Source organism: Olea europaea, unplaced genomic scaffold, assembly GCF_002742605.1.
Source record: "Olea europaea var. sylvestris unplaced genomic scaffold, O_europaea_v1 scaffold2483, whole genome shotgun sequence".
Classification (NCBI taxonomy): Eukaryota; Viridiplantae; Streptophyta; class Magnoliopsida; order Lamiales; family Oleaceae; genus Olea; species Olea europaea.
Genome location: NW_019243053.1, coordinates 4,640 through 17,988, shown reverse-complemented (window position 1 = coordinate 17,988; position 13,349 = coordinate 4,640). Strand labels below are relative to the sequence as shown.

The following is a 13,349-nucleotide window of genomic DNA, read 5'->3' as shown; positions in this document are numbered from 1 at the left end:
TGGATACGACACCCCAAAGCTGTACTACAATCACCGCGTTATTCTTTGGGCATAATCAGAACCCTTTCTTGTAGATTTAGTTAGCTTTTCTCTTATACAATCTATACAGGTGTCAAAATCGAAGAAGTCTAAGGAGGGAAGTATCTCATCATTTACTAGTCTTTCCATTCTATCCTTAAAGACATGACCCAAAAGCTTATGCCACAACATAGAGGATGATTTACGAATTAAAGTTCTTTTCTTTGATACATTGGTAACACATGGGACATCACCAAAAGAAGCCAGAGATAATTTATATAAACCATCACATAAAATGTCATTCACAATCAAACGAGAATCATTAAATAACCTAACCATTCCATTACCAAAATTAAATGTAAAACCACAAGCATCAAGTTTCGGTATAGAAATTAAATTTCGTCTCATCTACGGTACATAAACTGTATTTTCCAAAACAAGATAAAAATTAGACTCTAAAGTTAACTTCACTACTCCTATGAATTCAACTTTCACTTGAAACCCATTTGCAACACTCAAGCTTACTTCATTCTCACTTGGCCTTCGTTTGCTCATGAACCCCTGCAAGGAATTCGCAATATGAATATTAGCTCTCGAATCTAACCACCAAGAATTCAAAGGTAGATCTACTAAAGAAGACTCAAAACAAACTAAGGCCAAGGGGATACCTGGAGAACTTTTCTTCTTTTCCAACCAAGTCTTGAACTTAAAACAGTCTTTCTGTCAGTGACCCTTCTTTTTACAGAACTTGCATTGATCATTTTTCTTTATAACTCCTTTGGGACCACTAAAATTTTTATTCTGCTGATTTCGATGGGACTTATTACTCTTACAAAACTTAGGTTTATGATTATGAAAAGGCCCCTTATTCCGTGATAGCTGAAAAGCTAATTGCACAGTTTCAACAGTTTCACGACGCATCCTATACTCTTTTTGGGCACAGACTACTATGAGGTCATTCAAATTCTATTTATCCCGCTGAGCATTGTAAGCAACCTTAAGCTGATTAAACTTGCTAGGAAGGCTATTCAAAACATGATAGACCAGGAAAGGTTCCGCAATGGGAATGTCAAGAGCCTTTAGCTTAGATGATATATTTATCATTTTCATGACATGCTCCCTAACACCACTTGTGCCATCATATCTCATGCTCATCAATTTATCCATCAGATCCCCAGTTTCGATTTTATCAGACTCAACAAATTTTTTTCCTATGGCATCCATAAAACTTTTGAAATTTTCATTATCAGGGATGGTACCTAGAATGGAATCAGATATCGATCGCTTAATGATTTTCAAACAGAGTTTGTTAGCCCTTTCCCACTTTTTATGCTCGGCTACATATTCAACGGTACTCTTATCTGTGAGTTTTTCAAGCTTTTTCTCTATTACAAAATTCAAGCCCAAAAGACCAAGTATTATTTCTACCTCTCGTTTCCATCTCACATAGTTATTCCCAGTCAAAGTTTCAATAGCAGACAATTGATTCAAAAGAGATGAGGCATTATAAACTGTGGAAGCATAAAATAGCACACTTAATATCATCTAAACGTAATGCATGCAATCAAATGGATGATATAATATCCAACTAATTAATATGGGCTATTAATAAGACAATCCGTAATTTAAATCGAAACATATGAATTTCATTACGGTAAGAGCCTAGATGCATCATTGTAAAGTCACCTTTGGGCCGACAATACAACATGCTATAAAGTACTCTTAAAATACATTATGTAGTTAGTTAACAAAATTACATTGATTTTCGAAATTCCAACACCTTTGGGCAGAAAGAAATTTCTAAACCAAAATAAGCTCGTTAACTGCCTTATGCCATTTTTCAAAAATATTACATATAACAACACCTTTGGGCAAGATGTTATATGCAATAAATCATAATTGTTGTGCAAATATATATATTATTGTAGAGAAAATCGAATAAATAATAATAAGTGTGCCACTTTGGCAGCTACTACCCATTTTTATTTCAAAATATTTCTCTTTGTGGGAAAAATAAGGATCATCTCAAATTCCATAAAAATTCAATCACATAACAATAATTACGCAACAAATCATAATCATTAATTGATGAAAGACAAAAATTCATATGTGATTGAGAGACGAAATTGACAACAAAATTTCAAAAAATGAAATTTAAATGCATAAATAATGGCAATATTTAAATACATATACAATTTAATGAAAAATATAAAAGCCGTCAATCAAATTATTATTATTATTATCTAATATATTTTAATCGGGTCAATTATCAATTAAAGTTTTAATTTGGTCAAAAATAAAATTTTAGGGTCAAAAGTTTAGAAGTTCAAATTTAAGAGCCCCTTATTGAAAATTACATTTTAATACTAAACACAAATTAAAATCAGGTCCTGCACATTTAAAATTGCATGGCAGGTCCTTATTTAAGTAATTACAATATGACCCCCAACTGATAATTGCAAACAGGGGTTTGAAAATTGGTTATTTATGGCAGAATCCCCCGTCTACATCTTTGCCAAAAATCGACAAAAACAAATTATTTTTTTTTCGCGGCGCCGGGCTGCTGCCTGAAACGCAATGGCAGCCGGCGGCCTCCCCCCAATTTTTTTTCCAGAGAATTATGGACCAATGGGGAGATGGAAACGGGAGAAGATTAAGATAAAGTGTCTCAAGAACATGATCATGATTCATCCATCTTTTGTCTGTTTTGAAGAATGATGATACATAAATTTGTCTTCTTGAGGAACCAGCAAGCTGTAAAAATTTTCAGCCACAGAATTTGTTGCATTTTGAAGAAAAGAACATGATGTGACTCACTTTTCCTGGTGTTGATCTTTTTCATGTTGGAGAAGATAAATATTTTCTTGTTCTTGTAAAGGTTTATATACATACAAACACCAACAATCATTGGGCAATCAAGATCCAATTGTGATGTCAGTGTGTAAAAAGTCTAAATTTTCATTGCAGTTCTTTTCCACTTACTCTTATGCAAATTACATAAATCTAAATTCTAGATCAAAATCCACACAGAGAACTGTCCGAGAAAGAGGAGAAGCACGGTACATAAAATAATTCAAAAGATTGGAAAGCATTTATTGTTCAGATTCTAAATATATGCACGGATCACGATGTTGGGCCATGTTAATAATGAATTCATATTATAAATATATGCACATATCACGGATTTAGGGAAAAGAATTTCATTAAGGATTTCGATCTTAACATCTAGGCTCTGATACCGATTTGTTAAATTTAGTTTTAATCATGTTAATAATCGATAATCACAACTCTAATAAATTAATAGAAACGAATTCATACATGCGGAAGCCATTGTTAATATTAATAATAGTTGTAATAGCAGTCAAGATCTTCACCTCTTTGCTTTTCACAAAATATTAGCTATCAATGGAGCAAGCCAATAAAAACATATGGAGAGGAGAGTGGACCTAGCTTTTATATAGGAAATAATTTGAGCCATCCTATTACGATTAGAATTCTAATTAGGGTTTATTTTCGGCCCACATACTTTAAATTGTCACATCAAATTAATTACAACCCGTAAAGTGTAAAAAGACTCAATTGATCACTTAATAAATTTGACCCAAACACAATATCATTATGAGCCATACATTTAACCCGTAAAATTTACAATCGAATGTGAAGACCACATATGGAATCATTAATTATTCCAACAAGGTGCTACTTCTGATTCGTCATTCATTTTCCTTTGGAAAAGTTTATGGGTTTTCGTGGATAGCTCCAGTTCATAGCAATTTGCGGTTTTTTGGTCGTTGTAGTAATGAAAGTGGACCTCTCTTGGTATAAAGAATGAAAGGGATGAGAAACATAAACTGAATCAAGGTTTCCACAATTGAAGTCCCAAGAAGAAGAGAAAAAAAGGTTAATGTTACTGGGATTAAGAGTTTAAGGAATAAAGAGAGTTGAAGCTGAGGCCTTGGCCCCCTTTGCTGCCAAATCCTTTTCTGGGCTTGGGCTCCAGCCATTATTAGTTGAGAGGTTAGAGAGGGAAGGCTATGAAGTTCCCACAGATGTTCTGGCTGCAGCCATTCCCCCAATTCTTAAGAATAACGATGTAGTTAGTCAATCCTACACCGGGTCCGGGAAAACATTGGCGTATTTTCTTCCTGTACTCTTAGAAGTGGGACCAGTTAAGGAGAATGATGAACCTAGAGACAAGATGGACATAGAAGCTGTGATGTGGCACCTTTAAGGGAGCTTGGAATGCAGATTGTCATAGAAGTTGAGAAGCTTCTTGGACCTACTGATAAGAGATTGGTGCAACAACTTGTTGGAGGCGCGAACAGGTCGAGGTAGGAAAAGGCTCTTAAGATGAACAAGCCATCCATTGTCGTTGGAACACCTGGGCGGATTGTAGAAATCAATGCAACCGGAAAGCTTCATACACATTGCTGTCAATACTTGGTTCTACACTAAGTGGATCAAATCCTTACATTTAGTTTTAGGGAGAATATGCATCGCATAATATAGCAAGGATCTTCTTCTGATTCCAATCTAGCACAAACTTACGGACTTAAGCTCCAATGAGGCTACCACCTTCTCAGGGGCGGAGCCAGGAATTACTGTTACGATGGGCTAAAAATTTTAAAAATTTAATGTATGAATAAAATTTATATATAATAAGAAAAATTTATAATATAAGTTACCTATTGAAGTTGTACTCGGCGATGTTTTACAACATAAAAGTCCTCTATAATAGAATCTAGATCTAAATTCATACTAAATTCTCGTCCACAATCGAACTCGAACCCAAACCCAGGGTTCCCAATTCCACCAAGGAATTAATGTTGATCATATAGGGTCGAAGCACACCCTGTAGCAAAAATCAAACCAGACGCTTGATCAGAAAGCCTCTTGCTGGAACTGTCGCCTTCAACGTCCCTAGAAGCATCCCAAACATTGCTGACACCACGGTACTTAAACTTGTCAAAATGTCCCCTTTTAACTGGTTCTGCACTCTCCCTGCAAAATGTACAATTAGGATCTTTTCCGTCCCTTCAGTACAATTCGGATTCCCTTTCGAACCTTCAAGACTCCACCTCCTCCAGAGAATTTATATCATTTTGCATCTAGGGTACTTAGCGAAATGAGATTCCTTTCTAGGCCAAGAACATGTCGAACCTAATCAATTGTTTCAAATGTTCCATCCCGCAGCCTCAATCTGACTCGACCGATCCTAGCAATACGGCAAGATTGGTTGTTTTCCATTACAACTCCACCTAGCTGAACAGCCTCATATATCTGAAATAAATTCCTATCGGAACACATATGGTGCGAACATACTGAATCAAAAATCCACTCCTCATCAGGCCTAGATTCCACATCAGATACTACAGTCAACATCACCTCTTCGCCAGCTGAACAATTCTCAACTCGTCTGAATTCAAAGGTTGCACTCCTCAATTTACAGCTAAATCATCTTTAGCTTGCAACATATCGCAACCCTTCTGAATATGTCCCTTCATTTTACAGTAATAACAGGTCATATTGCTAAATCTAACTCTCGATCTCCCTCTTCATTGACCACCTTGAAATACAAGAGTTTCCCCATCCCTTGATATAGCTCCAACCAAATGCTTCATTTTCTCCTTTAAGTGAAAAGCATCATAGAATCTTCTATAGTCAAAGTATCTTGACTATACAAAATAATATCCCGAAACGACGCATAAGATCCAGGCAACGAACACAACAGGATCAAGGCAAGATCCGCTTCATCGTACTTAATCTCCAACGTCTCCAGATCTGCAACTATTCCTTGATCACGACAATGTGATCTTCCAACAATCCTCCTTTCGTCATGCGATGAGAATACAACTTCTACTTAAGAGCCAGTTTACTAGTAAGACTTTTTAGTCATATATAACTGCTCTAGTCTCAACCACAAAGCAGCAGTTGTCTTCTTCTTCAAGACATCTTGCAGAATATTGTTGGATAAATGAAGATAAATCAATGACACAGCCTTCCAATCCTTCTATTGTTTCTCCTCCGTTATCCAATCAGCTGGCATCTTCTCAAAACCCAGCAACGCACGTCCAAATCCAACTACGTCAAAACACCCATCATCTTTACTTGCCATAAAGAAAATCTTGTATTACGATCTAGTTGCAGAATATCATACTTCAACCCAACCATCTCGAAAAAATCTCAACCAATCCACAGAAAATCGACAACCTTGCTCTGATACCACTTTTTGGGCGCAGAAGCTCCAATAGCACACGTTGATTTCAAATCAGATTATAAAGAATGAATTTAATAACAATATTGAAGTATACTAGATCACACCACGAAAACACAAGATTGAATTTGTAAAAAAAAAGAAACACAAAGAGTAAATGCAGAGGAACGATGTTTATTAATTCAACGGTATGGACAATACAAGATAGACTAACAATGCTGTTTCTATGTTACTCTCTCTATAAACTGACCAGAGGAGCCTCGTATTTATAGGTCAATCCTAGAAGAGTTCTAAAATGCAAGAAAATATATTACAATTAAGAGATTCAATTTCAACAGGATTTTGTTTCCTTATTCAACTTAGTTTCCTTAAGCCCTAGGTTAATATTCTCCTAGTCCAAGTCAAATGCGCCTCTTCAAAAGACTCCTATTTGAGTCATACTCCTAACAAGCTCTTGGGATGAAAGATGCAGAGCTACATGTGGATCTTAGTAAGCTTTCTAGATCAACCATCTTAAAGAAATTCAGGAATGGGGAATTGAGAAGTGACGAATGAACTTTCTGTTAGGGGATTGTGTTAGAATTTTGGGGTGACCCGAATTCTTTTGTTGAAATAATTATAGAATTTTAATTAAAGTGCACGTCAAGAAAAATTCAAGTTGGAATGCTTTGAGGAATCATATTCAAGTTTAATTGTCAAATTCTATTTAAAGTTCTATTTTGAAGCCCATTGGAAGTTGGAATTTAAATTGGACTTGAAGAGTTCAAATAGGGAAACTTATAGGCATTTTATTTCATCTACAACTCTACTTCTAGATATGGATTTTTCCCTATAAATATAAGGCTCCTTTGTCAGTTTTGTGAGAAAAATTTTTGCTAAGTTGTACTTGTTTCTCCATATTATTCAGTAATAAACATCATTCCTCTACGATTAACTCTTTTTGTTCTTCTTTACTTTAAATCTTGTTTTCGTGATGTTATCTTGTTTGCTTCAATATTGTCATTAAATCTCATTCTTTACAATTCGGTTTGGGATCAACAAGTGGTATCGGAGCTTCCGCTCCCAACAGATTGGGTATACAAGGATGTGATCTTGTAGTTAATCTGGAATTACCCACTGACTCAGGATTGGATATTCCCTTTCTTTCTGAAGCAGAAAGGTGGAACAAGAATTTTCCAGCTGATAAGCAGGCTCTTATATAATTAGAGATGTGAGCTGCATGTTTGTTACTTGTTAGATGACACTAATAACTCACTGCCCTTACTCTTATATTTTCCACGTTGCACTTTACACAAATTTATGCATGGAGGAAAGGAAAAAAAGAAGAAGCGGAAAAGGTTGCACAGGAAACTTTTTTATGTTATTCAGCTAAAACATGAAGGTAACAAATTTCTGATTGGCCAGCCATAAGCATTGTATTAGTATTATTTCTGACATTTTTCGAGTCAGGACTCAGAACATATTGATGCTCGTAACCAGATATCAATGCCTTTCCTGTTTCAGAGGAAAAAGAAAAATGTATAGCAAATCCTTTTCTTGGTACAGTTTATGAAAGCTGTTGGAGACTCTGACGGATGATTATCACCATATGATCCTCTTACAGATCTTATAGCCTGATAGGAGTGCACTAGTTGCAATGACTAGGAACAGAGCAAATGACATGCATACGGAGACAGTAGCTGCTTTCCATAATGATGTCCTGTGGTCCATTTGTTGGATGACAGGCACAGAAACAGAAGAAGATGAAATGAGGAGGTAACCTGCAAACTATACATGGTAGCGATAAATAGCGATCCTTTACTTTGAACAGAGGGGGAAAATGTAAAACACGAAGTAGCGAATCATTGGTGTCTCTCAGTTGGAAGGTGCTATCATATTTGTTCTTGTGAAATTCTGCACCCAAATTATCTTTTTAACTCCATCTAATAGTTACTGTGAATAACTCTTATCCTTTCTTTGCTGTTTCCACTGATAGTAAGTCTCTTTCTAAAGTCATGTGCAGGCATACAAATAGAAGGCACTTTCAGAAAGTTGCAACAATTAAAAAAAGGAGATGAATATGGGAAGTTCAATCACCTGATCAAAAATGAAGCTGATATAGTCCGATACCATGTCGGAGATGAACACACCTCTGTGGGCAATGTCACAGATTCCTTTAAAGAGCTGATAGGCTGCATATAGGAATGTCAAAATGTTCACAATGAAGCAGTACCTGTACAGATTTAAAAAAAGGAATTTCTATTAAGATTTGCCTCTAGTTACTCCAAGAATTTTATTCTTATTCAGGCTGTTCAAACTTCAAGCATAATCAGATGAGTGCCTATTTATTTGCCACCGGTATCTATGGATTTTTTACGACTCGAGGTTGATCATCGATAGCTTTCGAAATAATTACAGATGCTTACAGTAATTTTGTGTCATCGTAGAAGCTTGGGGATTTTCCGATCATGGTCTTTGCAGGTGATGGGGCAGCTAGTGAGAGAGCGGAGCTAAAGGAAAATACGAGCGCTAGTAACCGGAGGAAGAGATTGGCAGCCTGAAATGGTGATCGAGAGCTCCATCGAATTGTTGCAACAGAAAACGAGAATGGAGACGGTGTCATCGGCACAGGTAGCTCGGCCGGGGAGCAAGATGGAATAGGAGCAACACTAGACATTGATCCACAAGTAATCTCTGTATCATTTCTCTCTTTCATATCAGTTACTCTCTGTAAATGCTTTCTTAAATGAAACTCTGCCAAGACTGTCAAAACTAGCTTCTTGTGAGTTTCCAGTCACAGATTCTTGCATAGAAAAATGATAATTGTAATTAGTTTTTCTTCTTTAATTATAATTGGTTTTGGATTGTGATATGTGACTTGAGCATGCTTCAAGAAAGTTTATGAATTTCAAATGTCAGCAAATTTTAAGAATAACTTGCTGGGGTCCAGTATTAAGGTTTAAACAATTCCAAATTGGATTGAAGTTTTGATCTTAAATAGTAATTTACGTTAGACGTGACATCGACTGACAATTAATTAGGTGAACGCTGCTGAATTTTAAGAGCATTAGGTGAAATCATTAACAATTGTATAAATATTTTGGTCCATTTGCAATATACTTGAGCAACACTCGCTAAAAGCATTTCATAATCAAGATTAAGAAATTAAGCAATGATTTCGTTTTACGAAAACAATGGGACGTTATATAACACAATATAAAAGCAAGTAGTCTTATAATATCATATCTCACAATCATTCATTTATGAAAATTGTGTCAAGTTTTCGATTTGTGTTCCTGTGGAAAAAAGTGTGGGGCCTACTCGGAATTCGGGTTGTGCATGTGAATGAACATGATCCATTGCAGATAAGAAAATGCAAAATCCAATCTTTAGGAGTTTCAAATTAACTCCTTTCAACACAATCCAAAATACAATTCTAATTTTGGAATCGATAAATTTGAGTCATCAAATTCAGGACATGATTTTAAAGCAAGTATTTGTAGGGGTCGAATATCGCCCCCAAGTACAACTGCTCGAACACAAGCTTGTCAAGGTTTGGATTGGTAACCCCATGGATTCTGGCTTGCCCACTTCCATTGGTCCCTGCTCATTTCATCTATACCATATTTTGCCCTGAAAGTTGAAATACAAATTTCACAATGGAAGGAACAAACAGTGAATATAATCGAAAGCCCCCCAAATGCACAAACTTACTTCCAACCGAGCTCTTTCTCGGCTTTCTCTGTTGAAGCATAGACTTCGGTGGCATCTCCCGGCCTTCTCGGACACAGTTTAACCGGGATTTTCTGTAAGAGAAGAAATGAGCACGTAACTGATATTTGTATGCATGTCATGAGTAAAGGTAGAGAATCACCTTGCCAGAGGCCTTTTCGAAAGCAGCTACCATTTCAAGGACAGAAGTGCCACGTCCAGTCCCGAGATTGTATGCAACACAACCTTTAATGAAATTTATTCATTAGAAGAAGTAATCTGACACGATACTATCATAAAATCACTAAAGAGGTTAGAATGAAGAATCTAATCACCTATATCCTTGAGTTCTAGAAGCTTCTGAAGTGCAACGACGTGACCATCTGCTAAATCCATAACATGGATGTAGTCTCGGATCTGTTCAAGAAGAAATAATCAAAGCATGTTCGAATGAACAATAACACATTTGCAATCATGTCATGGACTTTCCACCATTGCCTCAAAGTCTTTAAGGGCCCGCATGGTAGGGTCTTTGCTCCTTGTAGAAGAGCTTCATCGGGAAGTCACTTTGGACTAGTTTTCTCTAAAAACTCTTCTAGTGGATCAAAGTACTTCCAAAAAATTAAGCAAATAGATTCAAAAGTAACTTCTTAGTATGAGAAGTTGCTCATAGATTTTAGCTTTTCAAATGTCCTGCAAAACGGGCCCTAATTCTGGGATATGGACACCCCCTCTAGCCATAGCATTCGATTGTGTTTGGCCATTCCAATACTTATATAATTTCTAGTTCTCATAATTCTAATCAAAGGATCACTGATCTATCTTCAGCTTTCTAAAGTTAAAACTTTTCTTCGACGCATGCTTCAAAGCATGGTGTTAGTTACAATCCATCACAACAGCTGAATATGTTGATTCCTAAACTCACTCAGGATGGAAATTAATATGGCAGGAAAAGATTTCTTGGAGTGCATAATTAAAGAAATAATCAAGAATAACACGAGTCGAGTCTGCATACCGCACTACCATCACGAGTGGGATAGTCATGCCCGTAAACATTTAACTCCGGTAATCTGCCAACAGCTACTTGTTGTATATAAGGCATAAGATTATTGGGAATTCCCTTTGGATCTTCTCCAATCATACCACTCTCATGAGCCCCAACGGGGTTGAAATATCTGAGCAAAATGATTCTCCATTCTGGATCCGCCCTGTGAATATCCCGAGCTACATCTTCAAGAACCAGCTATGTGAATGACAGAAAAACGGATCATGAACTTGTAACATTAGAATAAGTAAACTCAATAACAACAACCACCTCCATTTGGTTTAGTTCATTGCTATATGTAGTAGAAGATATTTTGAGCTACTGAACTCAATAACACTTGCTCCCCTCTTGAACAAACTACAAATGTCATTGATTTGGAAGAAGAAAATGACTGTTATAAAATACAAACCTTTGTTCGGCCATATGGATTCATAGCCTTCAATTGAAAATCCTCCACGCACGGAATTTTATCGGGTTGACCATACACCGTTGCAGAGGACGAGAAAACCAACTGGGCACCAAAAACAATCAGATTACACGAGTCGCCAAGAGAGCGAATACGAGAAACTAGACGGTGGTTAGAAAAGGCACACCTTCTTACAGTTATATTTTTCCATTATTGTGTATAAATTTATTGATCCAATCAAGTTGTTGTCGAAATATCGAAAAGGATAAGCAACACTTTCACCAACAGCTTTTAACCCAGCAAAATGAATCACAGCATCAAACCTATTACATTTCGCATTACAAAATAAAAAAAAATATATATAAGGGGAACAGATTCAACATCACATTCAAGAACCAAAATAATAACACTTACTTATTTTGAGAAAACAACTTCTCCAAATCATGCTTATTTCTGATATCACCCTGCAGCCAAGAAAGTAATTGAAAAAAATTCAGAACCAATTAAGCCCTGGGATATATGATCGAATGCCGTAAACAGTTTAGCCTTTTGTCACTGACTACCAATTGATATTTAGATGAGATGTTTAAAGTCAAGCAGGGTCATTGTTTGAACCACAAAAGCGTCAGATTCAAAGGGATTGTTGGTCACGATGGTGGTCGAATTTAGACTTTGTAGAATTCATTTCAAGAATTAGCCAGACCCCCCAATTTCACAAGAAAACCAAAGAAATAATATCAAGATAAAAGCATAATACCAAATGAAAATCCAGATTCTGAGACAATTGAGGTCCAACCAACTTTCTGACTCTATGAATTGCCTCTTCCACTGCGTTTCCAAGGTTGTCTATTATCGAAACCTTAAAACCTCCTTTCAAAAGCTGAACAACAGTGTGTGTCCCTATGAATCCAGCACCGCCAGTCACCAAAATCCTCTCTCTCCTTGAACCAGCCATTGTTAACAATGAAAACCACTAAAGAAAAAATGCCCACTGCCCACTAATACAAGAAAATCTTCAAGTTTTATATGGAAATTTTTGATTATATACAAGGGTTGTACGAGGATATGCTTGTGATAAATAAGGATAGAGTTTCAGCAAATCAAGAAGACTCTTGTGCAGATAAAAAGATGACGTACAAAGGGATTTCAATTATGGAATGTTTGGCGGGAAATGTAGTTAGGTACGGCCAAATTATATTGGGAATTGAACCTTTCCGACAGGTGCTTTTGATCTGAATAACCCTTAAAGCATTTCTCGACTTAGCGAGGTCCCATTTTGTCTATGAGATCTCTAAGGAATCTTGAAAATTAGTTGGGAGTATTGGTGCAATCGTGCCTTTGAAGTGATTTGATGAGAGACGAGCGTTAGTCGAAAATTTGATAGACAAACCATAACTACGAGGTTGATTTTTATTAGTTTATCTTAACTGAATATTGGTTTTATTTATTCATTATTGCTTATTTGATTAGGTAGGAGTTATTAATTGTCCTTAGAAGAGAATAGATTTAAAGTGCAATCTGTATTTAACTTTTACTGTTATTCATTTAATGATATTATGCACGTTGAAGACTTTGATATAAAGCAAATGAAATGTTATTATATTGAAGAGGTGTGTTCATATCCTTTATTAACATTTACGTCTTCACCTTTCTAATTGGAAGTTGTTACCAAATCATATTTCACAACCAAAGGAGAAACGTCTTGTACCATCAAAATCATTGTCAACAATCTATAATATATACAAAAATGATAAACAAACATGCTCAAAAACAGGGAATGAAAAAAGACTGATGTGACATTAAATTGGTAGATTTTTTATTTTATTTTTGAAAATTTTTCAAACTCTCCAATCATACATCAACACGCATGCAGCCTGTTTTTAAACTTTTTTTTTAGTCAATTTCTGTAGCATTGCTCTAATATATATATATATATATATATATATATATACATCAAATCATAACCACTCAATGTT

General features: G+C 35.9%; 2 protein-coding genes across 2 annotated transcripts; both read right to left on the bottom strand.

Moving 5' to 3' along the window:
• Window positions 1-426: 426 nt before the first annotated feature.
• On the bottom strand, window positions 427-9,455 carry LOC111382373 (CASP-like protein 4A4). The gene is made up of 3 exons (XM_023006318.1): window positions 8,638-9,455; window positions 8,309-8,444; window positions 427-579 (listed from the first exon to the last, which is right to left on the bottom strand). The coding sequence occupies exons 1-3, from the start codon at window positions 8,925-8,927 to the stop codon at window positions 427-429; spliced, it is 579 nt and encodes a 192-aa protein (XP_022862086.1). The 5' UTR covers window positions 8,928-9,455.
• Window positions 9,456-9,577: 122 nt separating this feature from the next.
• On the bottom strand, window positions 9,578-12,745 carry LOC111382371 (bifunctional UDP-glucose 4-epimerase and UDP-xylose 4-epimerase 1-like). The gene is made up of 9 exons (XM_023006316.1): window positions 12,131-12,745; window positions 11,788-11,837; window positions 11,561-11,696; window positions 11,377-11,478; window positions 10,938-11,165; window positions 10,258-10,339; window positions 10,086-10,168; window positions 9,926-10,017; window positions 9,578-9,844 (listed from the first exon to the last, which is right to left on the bottom strand). Exons 1-9 carry the CDS (start codon window positions 12,326-12,328, stop codon window positions 9,760-9,762), a joined length of 1,056 nt encoding a protein of 351 aa, XP_022862084.1. The 5' UTR covers window positions 12,329-12,745; the 3' UTR covers window positions 9,578-9,759.
• Between the last annotated feature and the right edge of the window lie 604 nt (window positions 12,746-13,349).

Excerpts from the sequence above, each read along its gene's own strand:
- LOC111382373 (XM_023006318.1), bottom strand. The coding sequence starts at position 8,927 with ATGAAAGAGAGAAATGATACAGAGATTACTTGTGGATCAATGTCTAGT. Across the intron at positions 8,445-8,637 it reads TACGATGACACAAAATTACT|GTACTGCTTCATTGTGAACA; the intron begins GTAAGCATCTGT and ends AAATCTGTACAG. Across the intron at positions 580-8,308 it reads TCAGCTTCATTTTTGATCAG|GGGTTCATGAGCAAACGAAG; the intron begins GTGATTGAACTT and ends AATTCCTTGCAG.
- LOC111382371 (XM_023006316.1), bottom strand. The coding sequence starts at position 12,328 with ATGGCTGGTTCAAGGAGAGAGAGGATTTTGGTGACTGGCGGTGCTGGA. Across the intron at positions 11,838-12,130 it reads AGAATCTGGATTTTCATTTG|GGTGATATCAGAAATAAGCA; the intron begins GTATTATGCTTT and ends TCTTGGCTGCAG. Across the intron at positions 9,845-9,925 it reads GAGAAAGAGCTCGGTTGGAA|GGCAAAATATGGTATAGATG; the intron begins GTAAGTTTGTGC and ends TTCAACTTTCAG.